Below are 16,757 nucleotides of genomic sequence, written 5' to 3'. Positions count from 1 at the left end.
TCTCACGTCGCTGTCACAATATATTTCTCTAAAATCTAGTGTAATTGCATTAATAAAATTTAAAACAATGATTAGGAGACACTTCAGACATAAATCATTTGCGAGTTAAGATGAAATATTATTTTTGGTGTGAAAATTACGTTGTTCATATGTGTAATAACTATTTGCAAATACTTGTAAGGATAAGTCATACTGACTGAGATTTAACAGTTTAGTAACACTCATTGCCAGCACCAGTTCTTTGTACATACATTCCACCTCAAAATCTGTGCTTTATTGGCTGGTCATGATAATATCTTTGAAAAATATTGGAGTGCAAGAGGTCAAATGACTTTATTGTCAAACGTCTGGCATTGGAAAACAACAACATTCCACCTAAAATGGAATATTTACTGAAACTATAATTATTTATTGTTAATTTTATATAAACACCTACAAGTCCTAAACTGAATTTTATAAAGTCCTAAATCTCTCTTTTTTTAGCATCTAGAATTCCGTTACCCAGTTATGACTCAACTCACCTTGCCAGTGTGCCAATTAAGCATGCAGTCAGATGTTTGTGTTGGTTAGAAAGATCATTCTGTTTGATAAATCGTTACTGTTACCTAGAGTTTTCTTGTTCTAACACTTGTGAATTTCTGTAAAAGTAAAGTAATGACAAAACTAGACATGGCCATTTTTTAAATCCATTTAATATAGGAAATTATGGAAAGAAACGTTTAAAACATTTGAGCGGTGTGATTCCAGCTGTACTTATATCTTTTAAGGAACCTGGAGGTTCATTGCCGCCCTCATATAAGTCCTCAATCGGTCCCTATCCTGAGCAAGATTAATCCAGTCTCTACCATCATATCCCACCTCCCTCAAATCCATTTTTATATTATCCTCCCATGTACGTCTCAGCTTCCCTAAAGGTATTTTTTCCTTCAGGCCTTCCAACTAACACTCTATATGCATTTCTGGATACGCCCATATGTGCTACATGCCCTGTCCATCTCAAATGTCTGAATTTTATGTTCCTAATTATATCAGGTGAAGAATACAATGTGTGCAGTCTGTGTCGTGTAACTTTCTCCATTCTCCTGTAACTTCATCCCTATTAGCCCCAAATATTTTCCTAAGCGCCTTATTCTCAAACACTGTTTAATCTCTGTTCCTCTCTCAAAGTGAGAATCGAAATTTCACAACCATACAGAACAACTGGTAATATAACTGTTTCATAAATTCTAACTTTCAGCTCTTTTGAGAGCAAACTGGATGACAAAAGCTTTTCAACCAAATAATAACAGCCATTTCCCATATTTATTCTGCATTCCAATTGTACTTATTTAGGCTAAATAATGATTTCTCTTCATTATCAAAACTAAGAATTTGTGATGTGTGCTACATTAAAGCTTTAAAAATTCCTGAAAATAGTGGTCATGGTGCTTGGATTAAAAAAAAATACAAACATTATTTATGAGAAGTGAAATTATAAGGAAAATATGAAGTGACCTCACTGACAGCGGTAAGCTTACTAGTCCAGTAGGTACAGACAGTGACAGTAAAGCATCTGGAAGTAAGAGAAAATTTCATGTGCAACATCAAGTCAGAGTTTAATATGTTTAGGGGAATCCCTACTTATTTAGGAAATTAAATTACACCAAAAGGTGTAAGCTATACATAAACTGAGATAAAGCAGACCTTGAGCAACAAAGGTCCTAATTAATGACGAACCAAGCCAGGCAAATAATAAGGCAGAAAGAGATTATGTACAAAAACTCGAAGAGAAATTTCACACTACTGAAGCGAAGCACTGAAGGTACAAATGTAAACTATTATCGAAAGCTGGCCATACAGTAAAATAAAAGAACATTTTGAAGCTCATAAACATGATGGCTAACAGAAATCGAAATTGTCCCTATTATCTATAGGATTGGTGCCTCAATGTCTTTGGCAATAATTATTGCTCTGTATGACATAAGCGTCTTACTCCTCTTTTTCTTCTAACCGTTGCTCATAGGTGTGGGCAGATTATATGTTCAGTTATTATTTTCATGGAAATAAATTAATAAAATATCATCTCAATATAACTAGCAAGCATTTATTTTAAATATTTTCATTTACAATCACAAAAATGAAAATAATTTCAGTGGTTTAATGTAACATACAGTCCCCCCCCAAAAAAAGAATGAGATGATAGAATATTCAAAGTTCCAGATACAAGACACTGCGCATAATCAGAGACTGAGAGTACTGACACACAAGGTAGCATGTTATTGGGTTATTTAAATTCACTCTATGTGGTTTGTTGTTGGACCTAGCTCCGAAACTTCCTTGAAGAAAACTTCAAGAAAAATTGTTAATGTGTTGTAAATAATAGATAAATGTATAAAATTCGTACAGTAATATCAAAATTGGACCTCCACGAGCAGATTGACACCCCACACAAGGTCTTCTATCTTCTCTCAGTAGCTCAGATGGCTATGCAGCAGAAGGGAGCAGGTTCAAACACTTTATCGACAAGTTTTTTTATTATTATTATTATTTCCTGAATGGAGTTAAATTCCTGGAATTGAGCAGCCTAGCACAAGTGCAAAGAGACAGATTTTCGATAAGGGTTACTGATCACAGACAATACAAAATTACTAATTATAATATTATAAGAAATATGAATGCATTAATTATGAATATACATATATAGGGTGTGGCAGTGGAATATGGCGGTTTTTATAGCTCTGTTGTTGGACACTCAGGACGAAATAGAGGAAAACACATATACTAGAAGTAATTTAGTACAATGAAATTTATTAATGTCTAATTACTTTTTAAAAATTACATTTCGTAAGTAGCCTCCATGGAAACGAAAACATTTCTGCAATCTGCTATGAAAGTTCTGCATAACTCGCCCCAACAAAACAGGTTCGATGGCACTAATTTCGTTCCTTATGTTTTATTTCAGCTGGATGATGATGCGAGGCTTGTTGCGATATACCCTACTTTTGAGATAACCCCATAGGAAGTAATCACCTCACATTGCTCATGGTTCAATGAACTGTTTCTGCATAACATGTTTGCAGGGCGAATAATTTCACGATCTGGAGACATTGCCTGGCCGCCAAGATCTCGTGACCTGGCTGCAGCAGATTACTTCCTATGGGGTTATCTCAAAAGTAGGGTGTATCGCAACAAGTCTCGCACAATCATCCAACTGAAACAAAACTGTTTTGTTGGGGAGAGTTATGTAGAACTTTCATAGCAGATTGTAGGAATGTTTTCGTTTTCGTGGAGGCTAATTACGAAATGTAGTTTTTAAAAAAGTAATCGGACATTAATACATTACATTGTACTAGATTACTTCCAGTATATGTGTTTTCTTTTAATTCGTCCTTGAGTGTCCCACAGCAGGGCTATAAAAACCTTCATATCCCACTGCCGCACCCTATATATTTAAAAATAGGTGACTCAGCATCTGTTTCAGCAAATAATAATTATAATTTAGATCTTACAATATCATGGTAAATGGGGTGATTTTCTTTCAAACAATTACAATGAAATGTAAAATGTTTTAACAACAAGCATTAAGGAATTTATTTTAAATAGCAATAACAACTACATTTAAATACTAATCATATAAGCCATCAAGATCCTTTGGTCTCACCGCAGGCAGATGCCGTTCCAAACACTGACAAAGATTGTTATAGCCCAGACAATTAGACAATTTAGAGAGACTGATTCGAGAAGGCATTGGACATGTAGTACAGATTACCTCAAATATTATTTTCATGGCGATCAAAGCACGAGATCCTGAGTAACTCAATGATCTGTAAAACTTCTGTACTGCTTTTCAAGACCTTGCAACGAAAATCAGATTATCTAATGTGAGAGAGAAAAATCACTTATGAAATGGGAAAAACAGTAGTCCTATTACTTTGAAATGACAAATATAGGACAACAAAAAATACAACAACGACAATAAGAACTATGACAAGAACCACGATAAGAATCAAGACATGGACCACAAAAAGTACCACAACATGGATGAAGGTAAAGACCATAACAAGGAAAACAGCAAGAATCAGGATATGGGCAACGACAAGAACCACCATATAGATCACAAGGACTACACCTACGACAGTGATCACGATAAGGAACATGACAGAGACAAAAAGGACCATGACAAAGAATAGAACCATGATAAGGACCACTAATAGACAATAATTACAAAAATAAGGACCATGCCAAAGACAAGGTCCACAATAAGGGCCATTACAAAGACAAGGACTACGATAAAGACCATGACAAAGATCAGAATAAGGACCATTACAAGGATCACAATAAAGACCAAGACAAGGATACAGTAAGGACCACAATAGGACCATGGTGCTTGTAGTGGTCCATGTCATCCATGAAGTTCATGTCGAGTCCTTATCGTGATTACTGACCTGATCCTTATCTTGGTCCTTGTTGTTGATTTATTGTTGTGTTTCTCATGGTCCATAATGTGATCCTCGTTGTCTTTGTCATGGTCTTTATCATGTTCCTTGTCGTATACTTGGTCCTTTTCATGCTTATCGTATACTGTACTTGGTCCTTGTCTTGCTCAGCATGGACCTTGTAGAGGTCCATGTTGTGAACTTCATCATGATAATTGTCTTGTGTTTGTTGTTGTCTTAGTCATGGTCCTATAGCAATCCTTGTTGTCTTTGTTGTGGTCTTGATTTCCTTTGTCATGTTCTTCATCATGATCAATGTTGTCTTTATTGTTGTCCTTGTCATGCTGCTTATCACAAACTTTTGACTTTATCGTGATCCTTATTGTCTTTGTCATGGTCCTTATCGTGGCCCATGTCGTAGTCCTTATCTGATCCCTGTCATGCTTCTATAATGGTCCTTGTTGTCTTTGTCACAACCCTTATCGTAATACATTTCCTTGTCATCACAGTCACTGTTCTTTTTATCATCGTCCTTACCATGATCCTTCTTGTCTTTGTCGTGGTCCTTATTGCGATCCTTGTCTTTGATGTGGTCCTCAACAGGGTCCTTGTTTTCTTTGTCATGGCCCTTATCGACCATAACGTGGTTTTTGTGATAAATGTTATGGTGTATGTTGTGATCCTTATCGTGGTCCTTGTTTTTGTCCTTGTTGTGGTTCTTGTCTTTGTCATGGTACTTATCACGATACTTGTCTTCTTTGTCTTGTTCCTTATCGTGATCCTCTTTGCCTTTGCCATAGTCTTAATCGTGCCTCCAGTGCTTGTCGTTATCCTTATTGTGGCCTCAGTACTTATCATGATCTTTATCATGGTGCTTGTCATGGCCCATGTCGTGATCTTATCGTAATCTTTATTGTTGTCTTTGTTTTTCCTTCTCATGGTCCTTATCATGATCCTTGTCTCTGTCGTGGTCTTAATCATGGTCCTTTCCTAGTCCTTGTCAGCTTTATCGTGGTACACTCGTGGTCCTTATTGTGATCCTTGTTGTGGTCCATATCATGATCCTTGTGATCCTTGTTGTCTTTGTCATAGTCCTTATTGTGATCCTTGTAATACTTATCATGGCACTTGTCATAGCCTATGTCGTGATCATTATCATTGTCATTGTCTTTGTTTACTTTTGTCCTTATTCTTATTGTGGTCCTTGTTGTGATCCTTATTGTGGTCCTTATTGTATTTCTTTTATCATGTCCTTAACATGATTCTTGTTATTTCATGGTCCTTACCATCTTTGTCATGATTCTCATCATCATCCTTGTTGTCTTTGTCATGGAGCTTGTGATCCTCCTTACTGTGATCTTTTTGGTCCATGTCATGATCTTTATCATAGTCCTTTTCTTTATCCTTCTTTTGTCCTTACAGTGACCTTTGCTTTCTCATCTTTTCTAGAATGGCCCTCATCACTCTCCTTGCTGTCTTTGTCATTGTCCTTATCGTGGTCCATGTCATAATACTTATCGTTTTCCATGTCGAGATCTTTATAGTAGTCCTTATACTAGTCCTTGTTTTCTTTGTCATGGTCCTACATTTGTGATTTCAAAATTAATATTGTTTTCCCCCTTTGCAAGCGACTTCTATGTAACACAGAACCTTGCATACTTTCATAAAAAATAAAATATCATGGACATAAACCAGAAATAGACAACTAATAACATTTTGTATTGTTGTGTACTTTGGAGTAGGGAGAAAATAGGCATGCACGTCCAGATGTCTTCCTGCAAGGCTACATCGCTATTGCGTGAACCACACTATGAAACATAGACTTTCACATCACTAAGAGTCATCTCATTCTATTTTTGGGGGACTGTACATACAAGGTGTTAAGGAAAAAATGTCTAATATTTTGAGACGTGATAGTATTCATAAAAACAAAAAAAGTCTAACAAACATGGGTCCTAAAATTCGTATTGTAACAACAACTAACATTAATATATTTGAAGAAACAAGGACTGTGAAATTGGTAATGCAGTAACACCATATCTTCTAATGCCAGCACTTTACTCGTTTCTTATTGCAATACAGTAGACTAGACTAAAGAATAAACAGACAGATGTGACAAACCCAAAGTGAAACGAGCAAAGACCTCACATGAAAAGTTATGTTACAGTAGGCCTACCTACCAATTTCACAGTCCCTGTTTCCTTAAAGATATTAATTTTAGGGTCCACATTTATTAGACTTATTATCATGTTTGTATGAATACTACTTCCTCTCAAAATACTATACCCTTTTTTCTTAACACCCTGCATATGTAATATGAATAATTATATAAGACTAGACTATCAGATCACAATATGATCACGAACAATCTAGAAGTGTGTAGTAAAAGTCAAAGGTTCTGCTTCTGGGAAAGTATCCACAGAGAGTTCTCAAAAGGACAATAGATTTTGTATTTTCTCCTTTAATATTGCCTCTATGAACAGGACTACCTCTGTAAACAGTTAAAGAAAAACAAAGACAGTCGGCAATACACACAAAGACATCCATTACAACAATGATATAAGAAGTTCGGCTAAAAATAAAGACAACAGATGCCAGTGGGAACCCTGGAAAAAACAGTGATAAAATACACATGATGAAAATCGTCGATAGCTTTGATGACTAGTACGAGAAAACTCTGGTATCTGTAGCAACATGATGATTAGCTAAGCAACATGCAGAAACACTGTGCAGTGTCAGTGTATCGTTTCAAACAATAGAAGATATTATAACACTTAATATGAAGAACATGTATGAATTACTGTAAATAATGCATGTTGGTAGCCTGGGAACTCGAGTTAACTATTTAACACTTTGTTTATTTAATGTATTAGAGGAAGTTTTGAATGTATTACATTTTTTACATTTATGGCAAATTACGCATTTTCAAACGTATTTTATGAGTCATGTAGAAATTAATCTTTTATGCGCAACTTCCCCCCAAGTCTGCCTAATACTCACTAATAAATGTATTACAGTGAAACTTCGATTCATCGTTTTGTTCTGGACTTCTGAAAAAAAAATGGTGGAAATGGGAAAACCATTGACACGGGAACCTGTCTAAAATGAATATAAGCAGTCAAATTTACTTGTAGTACACACATGTATTCATATACTAAAGAATGTGTGGTACATGAATGATTTTTTATTAACTCACTTCATTTCTTATTAAAAAAAGTCACTAATTTTCATTTGCTTACTTGCACCTTTACTTTTTAAGCTAAACAGTAGCTTCTCAATATTAATAATGTTCACTTGGTCTCTGTCGGTGATCTTGTGAGCATATATGAACGCTCTCGTGGTCTCGAATGCACTTAGTGCTTCTTGAAAACTCGGCACTGGTTTGAGATCAACTTCATCATTATCATCACTGTCGACTTGTCCCTCCTCCATGGAACTTCTTTACAAAACAGTTCTGAATTGTGAACTAAGTCACTTGTTGCCATGCCGAAACAATAAAGTGAATGGCCTGTAGTATGTCTATCTTCATTTTTACCTCTTTCCTTTCATCCATCAAACATAAAGCCCTCTGTACTAGCTGCTTCCTATACGCCTGCTTGAAATTCTTTATAACTCCTAAATCAAGTGGCTGTACAACACTGGTGCAGTTTGGGGGATAAAACATCACCTTCACATTCTTCAAAGAGGATGTGTCTGGAGAATGTGCAGCACAATTATCAATAAAAAGGAGGATTTTCCTGCCTTTTGCACCAAAAAATTTATCAAGAGCGTGAAGAATGTCTCTGAAAATCTCCGATGTCATCCAGGCTTTGGAATTAGCATAGTATTTCACAGGTAGTTTCTTCACGTTTTTGAAACACCGTGGTTTTGCAGACTTGCCAATAACGATGGGAACTTGTTTGTCTGAGCCATTGGAGTTTGTGCACAGCAATACACTCAGTCGCTCCTTCGCACTTCTGCCTTCGTGGCAGGATTCTACTTTAAGTGCCAGCGCACGGTCTGGAAGACAGTTGAAGAAGAGGCCTGTTTCATGTGCATTATAGATGTCCCGAGGCTCGTACTCTTCCAGCAGCTCTGGGAGTCTTTGGAACCAGAGGTCCGTGGTGTTGGTGTCCACAGCAGCACTTTCCCCAGCCAGTTTCTTAAACACCAAGCCATGGTGTTGTTTGAAACAAGAGATCCAGCCACTTGATGCAGAAAAGTTCTCAATCCCCATTGCTTCAGCTATTTTCAGAGATTTCTCCTTCAAGATGGTCCCATCAATGGGAATGCCTGATGCTCGTGCCTGTTGATACCAGGAAAAGAGGACATTTTCGAGCTCGCTGTAAGTTGACTCCTTGCCCGTCTTCCTCTTTTTGGCTGCTGTACCACACTTATCAGCCTGCTGTCTGATTTCCATTTTCTTTGCCATTATGCAATTTAGAGTTGAAGGTGGCAGGCCAAGACGCACACACCGGTTTAATGTTCAAATAACTTAAGTAGTTCTTTCTTTCTCAACTGATGTCACATCAGTCAAATCCAATTCTCGACCGTGTGCCATATCTGTCCCAGTATGCAGTTTGAAATATTATATGCTTATATTATAAATTATATGAATATAAAACTGGTATGTGCCATATCTGTCCCAGAATGTGGTAAAGGGTTAAGAGTCACCAAAATATTCAAGAGAATAAATGTAGACATAATGGAATATCATCATCATCATCATCATCATCATCATCATCTTCCAAACAAGTATAAGGCCCATGGCCCGTTACGGTTTCAGTGAATCATTCTCAGTCTACATTTATATTATTATGCTATTATTATAAATTATTGGCTAATTATGCAATTTCTTCAGAACTCGCCTGTGATTTAAATCAGTTCAGTGACGGAGAAACAATAAAGAGGTTTATGATTGAAGCTGTCGAATTATTTTGTCCAAATTAAATAAAAGTTATCGAGAGTCCTACATTATCCAGGTGCTTTCCTAACAATTTGCCACTGATCATTGCCAGTAGCCAGAGGTAAAGTGTAGTCACAATATGTGTTGCAGAGCTCCGAGTTTTATGTGAGTGCTATTGTTTATTTATTTTATTCGCTTCTTTTAGGATTTGTGAATATGCAGTACAAAAGAATGTGTACCAGATCTCCATCATTATTATTACATCACAGACAAATAGAACTATCAGAAAAGTGAAATCCGTAGAGATATACTATAACTGTGGCAAGTGATTTGTTTTAGCTCGTTAAAAATGTTTTTCTATATATTCAGGTCATTAGATTTCTTTTGTATGGCTTGTAAAATGTTGTCTTTGTCAGAAAAGAGCGAACTGCTGATCCATAGGTTTGTAGGAGGAGAGTTAATTGAAAGAAAGGCAATGGATAAAGATAACATTTGCAAAGGTCTTAATTGCAAGTATGTTGCCTGTCTTGTATGTTATAAACTTTCTCATTTCCAGGTATGCCATAGTGGCCAAGCATGCAAAGAAATATTATTTCCTCTTAGAGGATCTTGAATGTATTCAGTTATTTTTCTATAGTAATACTTCTATGCACATATAAATTTGGTATTTCAATAGACCTATATTAAATAGTTCCCACAGAAACAATAAATATGCAAACAGATTTATCAGAAGTTCTGAAAACATACTGAACAGCAGCATCAATAGCCGAAAGTTCAGCATCAAGATTGGAGGAAGACGAATATGGCCTGAAGATTTTTTTAGTTGGTTATTTAATGACACTGTAGCTTATTTAGCATCAGTGAAATTGTTGATAGTGATATATTTGGACATATGAGGCCAGGAATTTATTATAGATTACTTGATATTTGTCTTGTTAGGGAAAATGTCAGAAAAAAAAAAACCAGACAGGTAATCACCATAAGTGGGAATCCAACCCACACCCAAGTGCAGCTTCATATCAGCAGGCAAATGTACCTGCCATCTGGGCTAACCCGGTGACTAGTATGAAGTAACTTTCTGTACATTTTGGAATGTAATATTCTGTTCTTTTGTCCCAACACCAGGGTTTCGTGATCCATCTGTATAAATGTGTAGGTAGAACATACAAAAAATTAATACAACTGCATCTGGTCAAAGGAAGTTTGCTGAATCAATACTTGAGTAGTTTCCTGGAATTTACATACTCAGAGGGTACCTAAGTAAAATAAAATTGAGTATGAATCTTTTGTATCATGCAATGGACATATGACAGTGAAACAAGTTTCCGTGAAAAGAACAAATCTCATGGAATTGGCAACAAAAAAAATGTATACTACACATATGATCTGACAGCATTACACCAACAAAGCACGAATGGTTAGCAGTTGCATACGGAAAATGGAGTCTGTTCATGATAGGCAGTAAGTAGTACATGACTTTGAAATTTTGCAAGCATGGCGAGGCCTGTCTGAATGAACAGTGACGTGTATTATGCAAATCAAGATTTCAGGTATAACTCCCTGTAAAGTTGATTTGAATAATTCAAATAATTTGCATAATACAAGTCACTGTTCGTTAACAGAAAACCACAATTTAAGTGTGCACTCGAAGTTGGTTGCTTGATGGTTGTCAGCCCACTTTGAGGTCTGTGGATATAGAGGGAAAAATTGTATCGGTGTCGGGTAGAGTTCCCGGGTAGCTCAGTTGGTAGAGCGTTGGTACGTTAAACCAAAGGTCCCGGGTTCGATGCCCGGCCCCAGAACAATTTTTCTCTCGAAATTATTCAAGACCAAGGTTGTTCCGTATGTGGAAAGATAAGAGCGATTTCCTTCTTTGACTACCATGGAATGGTCTATCAACATGAAGTACTCCCAGTAAAAAATATTTAATTATTGATAAATTCTTCACTTCGCAAGCACAAGAGCAATGACCAGCAAATTATGAATAGTTTCGTTACTGCCTCACACAATTCAAACAATAATATCACTACTTCCCCCTATTTTTCATCCTGTGCTCTTCTTTCCCTGGGTAACAAATACTGACATTATCTCCATAAATAATTATTTTCACCTCAGGTAAATTATGTAACTTTATAGTAAATAGATTTAGGCTTAGAACAGAGGTTTGAATTGTTCCTTCATGAAGAAAGTAATATAGAAATCTTAGCACTCTGCCTTTGATTTGAAGTTTCATGGACTGTAACAGAATGGACTTATGTGATGTAGTATTAAAAACAGCTTCAAAGTCTATTATTACAGTTACTGTGATACAGTAAAACTCGTTTTACTTAAGTGTTTTTCACTCTTACTCGGTTTTTTCTGAAGTCCCAACAAAATACCTATACTTTCCATGATAATCTATTTCAGATTTATGTTTTCTCTTTATGCAATTTTACATGTCTGTATGATCGTATTTTAAACCCCAGGAAATAGGAAATGCTGTTTACACATTTTAAACAAATTTTTCTCGAAATTAGGTTTGCTGTGTAAGAGTACATGTTCATTGTTGAGATGCGACCCACTTTTAAACTCGTGAAAATTTGAAGCTGTCCATGCTTGCCTCCAACAGTCTTGTGTCCTTTAACAACATTGTTACTGTTTTACAAACAGTGAAACGTTTCATAATGTGAACACATTATGGAAGAGTTGTCAGAATTCAGGGGCATGCTTTATTCTTTAAGAGCAAGCAGTCCAAAATAACTAACTTTTTTTTTGTAAAATAATCACATGTTATCAAATGAAGATCACGCAGGAAGAACAAGGTAAGTCAATTTCGTAAAATTTCCTGGACTGGAGTTCGAAATATAATATATCAGCTAGCTTTGGCTCTAATAATCTTACACTCTTCAAGAATATGTGTTATAAATTTGAGTAGAGTATTATAGACTCAAAGACGGCTTAATTGTGAAGTTATACATTTCTCTTGCGAAAATTTCACTAAATTGACGTAACTCGCTTTCCCAATATACTGTACATAGTCTTCAAATCTTATTTCAGATGTCATTAAATGTCATTTCAGTTATATGTTTCCTCACTTAGCAAAATTAAAATAATCTCATACCTCATGTCAATCTCATTAAATGTAGTAAGCATAGCATTCGTATTCTGAGCTTCTTTGAGACGCTGTGCTATACGTTGTCTCATTCTGTTCATCTTCACTCGCTGCTCAGATCGCGTTCCAGTGATCTCAGAGGTAGGGTCTGCTGGTGGCAGTTTTACGGTAGCTGCCTCAATGGCCTGGGCATGTCGGATAGCAGCCACTGGGATTGATGACATGGGTGCCTGCGGAGGTGGTGGTGGAGGAGGTGGTGGCCTTGCTGGTGTTGGAGCAGCTGCCACAGGAGTTGCAGCTGGGGGTGGAGGCAGAGGAGCCTCTGCTGTTGGAGGTGGGCTAGATTCAACTGCAGCTTCCTTCTTTTTCGCTGGAGCAGCAGCACCTCCTGCTAAAATGTCAACAAATTCAGACCATTATCACTACCACCATTACCAAGACCATGTAATCGTCATCACCATCATCAATTATACAGATTAGGCTGTCAGTCTGTTCTATCACAATAGTCATAAACACTTTTATCTTCAGAACATCTGTCCCTTTAATATTTCTGCTTGCTTTTCACTTGTCTGTTGGTTTATCATAATTACCACAATCTTCATTATTATGAACATAAACACTTTCACCACATGTACTTGATGTACCTGGTTCCAAAATTTCACACAACATTTTTTTTCATGTTTCTTAAATGAAATCTTGCATCTCGTTCATCATTTTGAATGTAACACTATTTGTTACTTGGCAACAATAAATGAGGTTCGGCCGAATTCTTTAGTTTCAATTTTGATGGTAACCCTAATAACTCTGCTCTCAGATCGCGATCATAATCAGAATTATAGAAATGATCGGAACAAATATACAATATTTCAGGTCTAAAACTATCTGCTCTTTTACACAAATACACCTACCTTTCACGAACAGCCTGTGACTTTGAAAATTGATGGTAAAATATGTTTTTATCACCACAATTTTTACCTCTGTTTTTACATGTTGCTAATGCACAAGCGCAAGGCATTTTTTATCAATTAAACTCTTTTACACTAACTAATAAAAACTGCACTACACTACAAATTTGGCAAATAGTAAAATTAAAAAGGTAAATTTTTTTTCTGTTTTTACAGCTTGCTAGTGCACAACTGCAAGGCATTTTTTATAAATGAATCCCTTTTACATTTTACATTCACTAAGAAACATTGAATTATCGAAATGATCAGAAAAAAATGTACGATATTTCAGGTCTAAAAGATCTGTTCTCTTACACAAATACACACTGTACAACTGAACTACCAACTTGGCAAAGTAAAGCTAGAAAGAAATTACTAGGAAGGGTGAAAAAGAAATCGATGAGGGTAAAAAAGAAATCGGCTCAACTTTATAATTTGCCTCCTATGCTCTGACATATGAAGGTCTGCCAATATATGTTTTGTACTAGTTTCTCTAGTTTTTCAAAGAAATCGAATGTCATAAATACCTCTGGTGCTTTGCTTTCCCTTTCTATAGTTAAAGGCAAGGCCTATTCTATTTTCCTTACTACGAGATTGTTCTGGATACGCAAGTAAGTTAAAGGTCCAAGCCTTGATGGCAGATGACATCAAGAGCAGTGTGCGTGTTTCTAATGGCCAGTACCTCCTATTCTATTTTCCTTGCTATAGTCTACAAGTTCCTCTCTTTGACGAAAAAATCGGAGTATGGTGTGCAGTAAGTGGGTATAGGATAATTGGGTCCATATTTTTTGAGGAGACAGTGAATTCCTGTTATTATGTGGACAACATACTCCTTTTTCAATTCACTAACAGGCATGAAAAATCGTACGGATATTTTATGCAGGATAATGCAACTGTTCATACCACGGACATTTCTATGAAAGAAATAAAGGCAGTTTTTGGTGAACTCTAGGGAGCCCTGATTTAATCCTTGTAAATTTTACCTATGGGGGAATTTGAAAGGACGTGTATATGCAAATAATCCACATTCCATCAACAAACTCAAAAACAATATACAATGTGATGTTCAAGCAATACAGGCAGAAAAGTTCTGTCAAGTGATTGCGAATATGTTCAAGAGATTGAAACATACCAGACAGCTGAGGGTCGTCATTTTGAATATCTTTTTTTTTAAGCCTAAGGTTAGTTTTCATGAAGCTACTTTCATTGAAGATGCAGCACATGTTTTAGTGACTGTCGCCAAGCCCCTTATAATGGTACGTTGCTGATGTGAGTGCCAGTTACATTCTACCAATAATTCATACACTATGTAGGTGTTGGTAACTAAATTTTTTCTCCAAAACCCAATGTCATGTAGTCTTCGAGAAAAAGGGGTAATATGGATTCTTTGAAGCACCCTGAAACACACTACATGTTTATTTAGTCTTACGTTAAAAAAGTGTAAAATTGTTAAAAAAGCCATATACCTTCGACAGACGGCCCGTTTCAACGCTATGTCACGTCATCTTCAGTGTATCTTGAACCACTGGTGATCTTGACTCTGCGATGTGCAGTTGTCGATGGTAATGCACATCGCAGAGTCAAGATCACCAGTGGTTCAAGAGACACTGAAGATGACGTGACATAGCGTTGAAACGGGCCGTCTGTCGAAGGTATATGGCTTTTTTAACAATTTTACACTTTTTTAACGTAAGACTAAATAAATTTTATGGTTTTAACAAAGTGTTAACGAGAACTTTAATCAATGAACACTACATGTTATAACAATTATACAGGAAAAGCTGTTACAAGTGCTTAACCATTGATAAGTTCAAATTAATTTTTGCTCACTGAATTATTTGTAACTTTTCTTAGCGCTCTGTATTTATATGCCTTCTCTCACTACTGAAAGCAACAGTATTATATTTGGCACTCAATCTATATGTGTACCAAATAACATACACATTTGAAAAAAAATTATTTTTAATTTATATTTTTAGCTATAAGAATTTTATTCGGAATGAACAAATTTTAGTTTTTTATTTAATGCCCCTCTTCAACAGTGATATTATTCAGGGACAACATAATGAAACTGTGACAATGAAGCACAACATGGGAATAAGAATAACATGAGAGACTGAAGACATCAGGTTACTAAGCTATAAGTAACTGGGACTAGCTTTCTTTTTTTTTACTTTGAGAATTCACACAAGTTTCCTTCCTTGGACAAAATAAGTGTAATAGTGTGTTACAGAAAAAGGGAAATATATTGCTTTTGAAGGAATTTATCTAAGAACTTGAAAGTAAAACAATAATAGCAGAAATAGTTTCAAAATACCTATTGTAAAACATATCAACTATAGTATATTGTTAGGTATTATAAAAAAAAATTGATCTAAAGAAAGATGTTTTGCGATATTTCTGCTCTTTCATTAGATCAACTATGTCCAATATTTCGAAATGATTAGTTCCTCTTTCAAGGGAATGAAGACAAATGTAATAGACAAAAGATAAACTATCCAATTTAATGCAATATTATAAATTCCCTACCACTTCGAAGATAGGGACATTCAACTCAATCATCATCACCAGCAGAGGTTTCCACTCAGTTGTGGGTCGTCTCAGATCATAGCTTCCTCCACAAAGTCCTCTCTTGCCACAATTTCTCCTCTTGAATTCTTTCCCAATCATAGCCTCTCTCCTTTAAATCTATGCATACTTGATCTAACCATCTAGTCCGAAGTCTTTCTAATATTCTTACACCTTATTTTCATTTCCAATGACTTCTTAGTATTCTTTCATTCATCCTTTTCAAATGACCGAACCATTTTAATATCATGTTCTTTATTGTGTCTTTTAATTTTTGAACTCAATATCAGCTGCAGGCCTCTACTGCTGTAACATAGTAGTCTCTCAACACCTTCAGAGTAAAACATGGTAATCACTGGCTGATGTTAACCCTAGGTCATGTTTGAAAGGTGTTCTGTTCTTGATAATGCCTTAGAGTTCGAAAAACACTCATGAGTGATGTTCCTAGACTAGACGGTAATTCAGAAGACAGTTGGCTGCTAAATGTGCCGTAGCATTTCTGGCATGTGACATCACAAGCTTGTACAGGAGAACTTCCCAGAATCAGTTAGTAAAGAGTTAGTAAGTTCACATATGAGTGTTTTAATACGTCGAATAAGTAAAACTATCATATACTGTGTGTGCGTGTGTGTGTGTGTGTGTGTGTGTGTGTGTGTGTGTGTGTGTGCGCGCGCGCGTGTGATAAATAAATCGAAGGAGATACTATAAAAAGACAAGTACTGCACAAGTAGGCACGGGAAATAGCGTTCAAAACATTAACGAGCAGAATACCATCAGGCATCATAGTGCTGGCTGCAATGTTGCCAATGTGCAAGAAACGACTGCAAAAGCATGTGGTGTGAGTTGTTAGTGAA

The 16,757-nt window shown here is 36.1% G+C and overlaps 1 protein-coding gene across 3 annotated transcripts in view; it reads right to left on the bottom strand.

Moving 5' to 3' along the window:
* Window positions 1–16,757, bottom strand: part of LOC138701463 (dihydrolipoyllysine-residue succinyltransferase component of 2-oxoglutarate dehydrogenase complex, mitochondrial) — a 293,425-nt gene that overhangs the window by 63,326 nt on the left and 213,342 nt on the right. For 2 of the 3 annotated variants that reach the window (XM_069828351.1, XM_069828353.1), the window contains exon 8: window positions 12,401–12,782. In XM_069828351.1, the coding sequence (XP_069684452.1) occupies window positions 12,401–12,782 (382 nt within the window). The remainder of the gene's footprint in view (window positions 1–12,400; window positions 12,783–16,757) is intronic. The other variant, XM_069828352.1, reaches the window with a different exon arrangement.

The sequence above is a fragment of the Periplaneta americana genome, chromosome 6 (genome assembly GCF_040183065.1).
Source record: "Periplaneta americana isolate PAMFEO1 chromosome 6, P.americana_PAMFEO1_priV1, whole genome shotgun sequence".
NCBI lineage: Eukaryota > Metazoa > Arthropoda > Insecta > Blattodea > Blattidae > Periplaneta > Periplaneta americana.
This window is presented reverse-complemented; position numbering and strand designations above follow the sequence as displayed.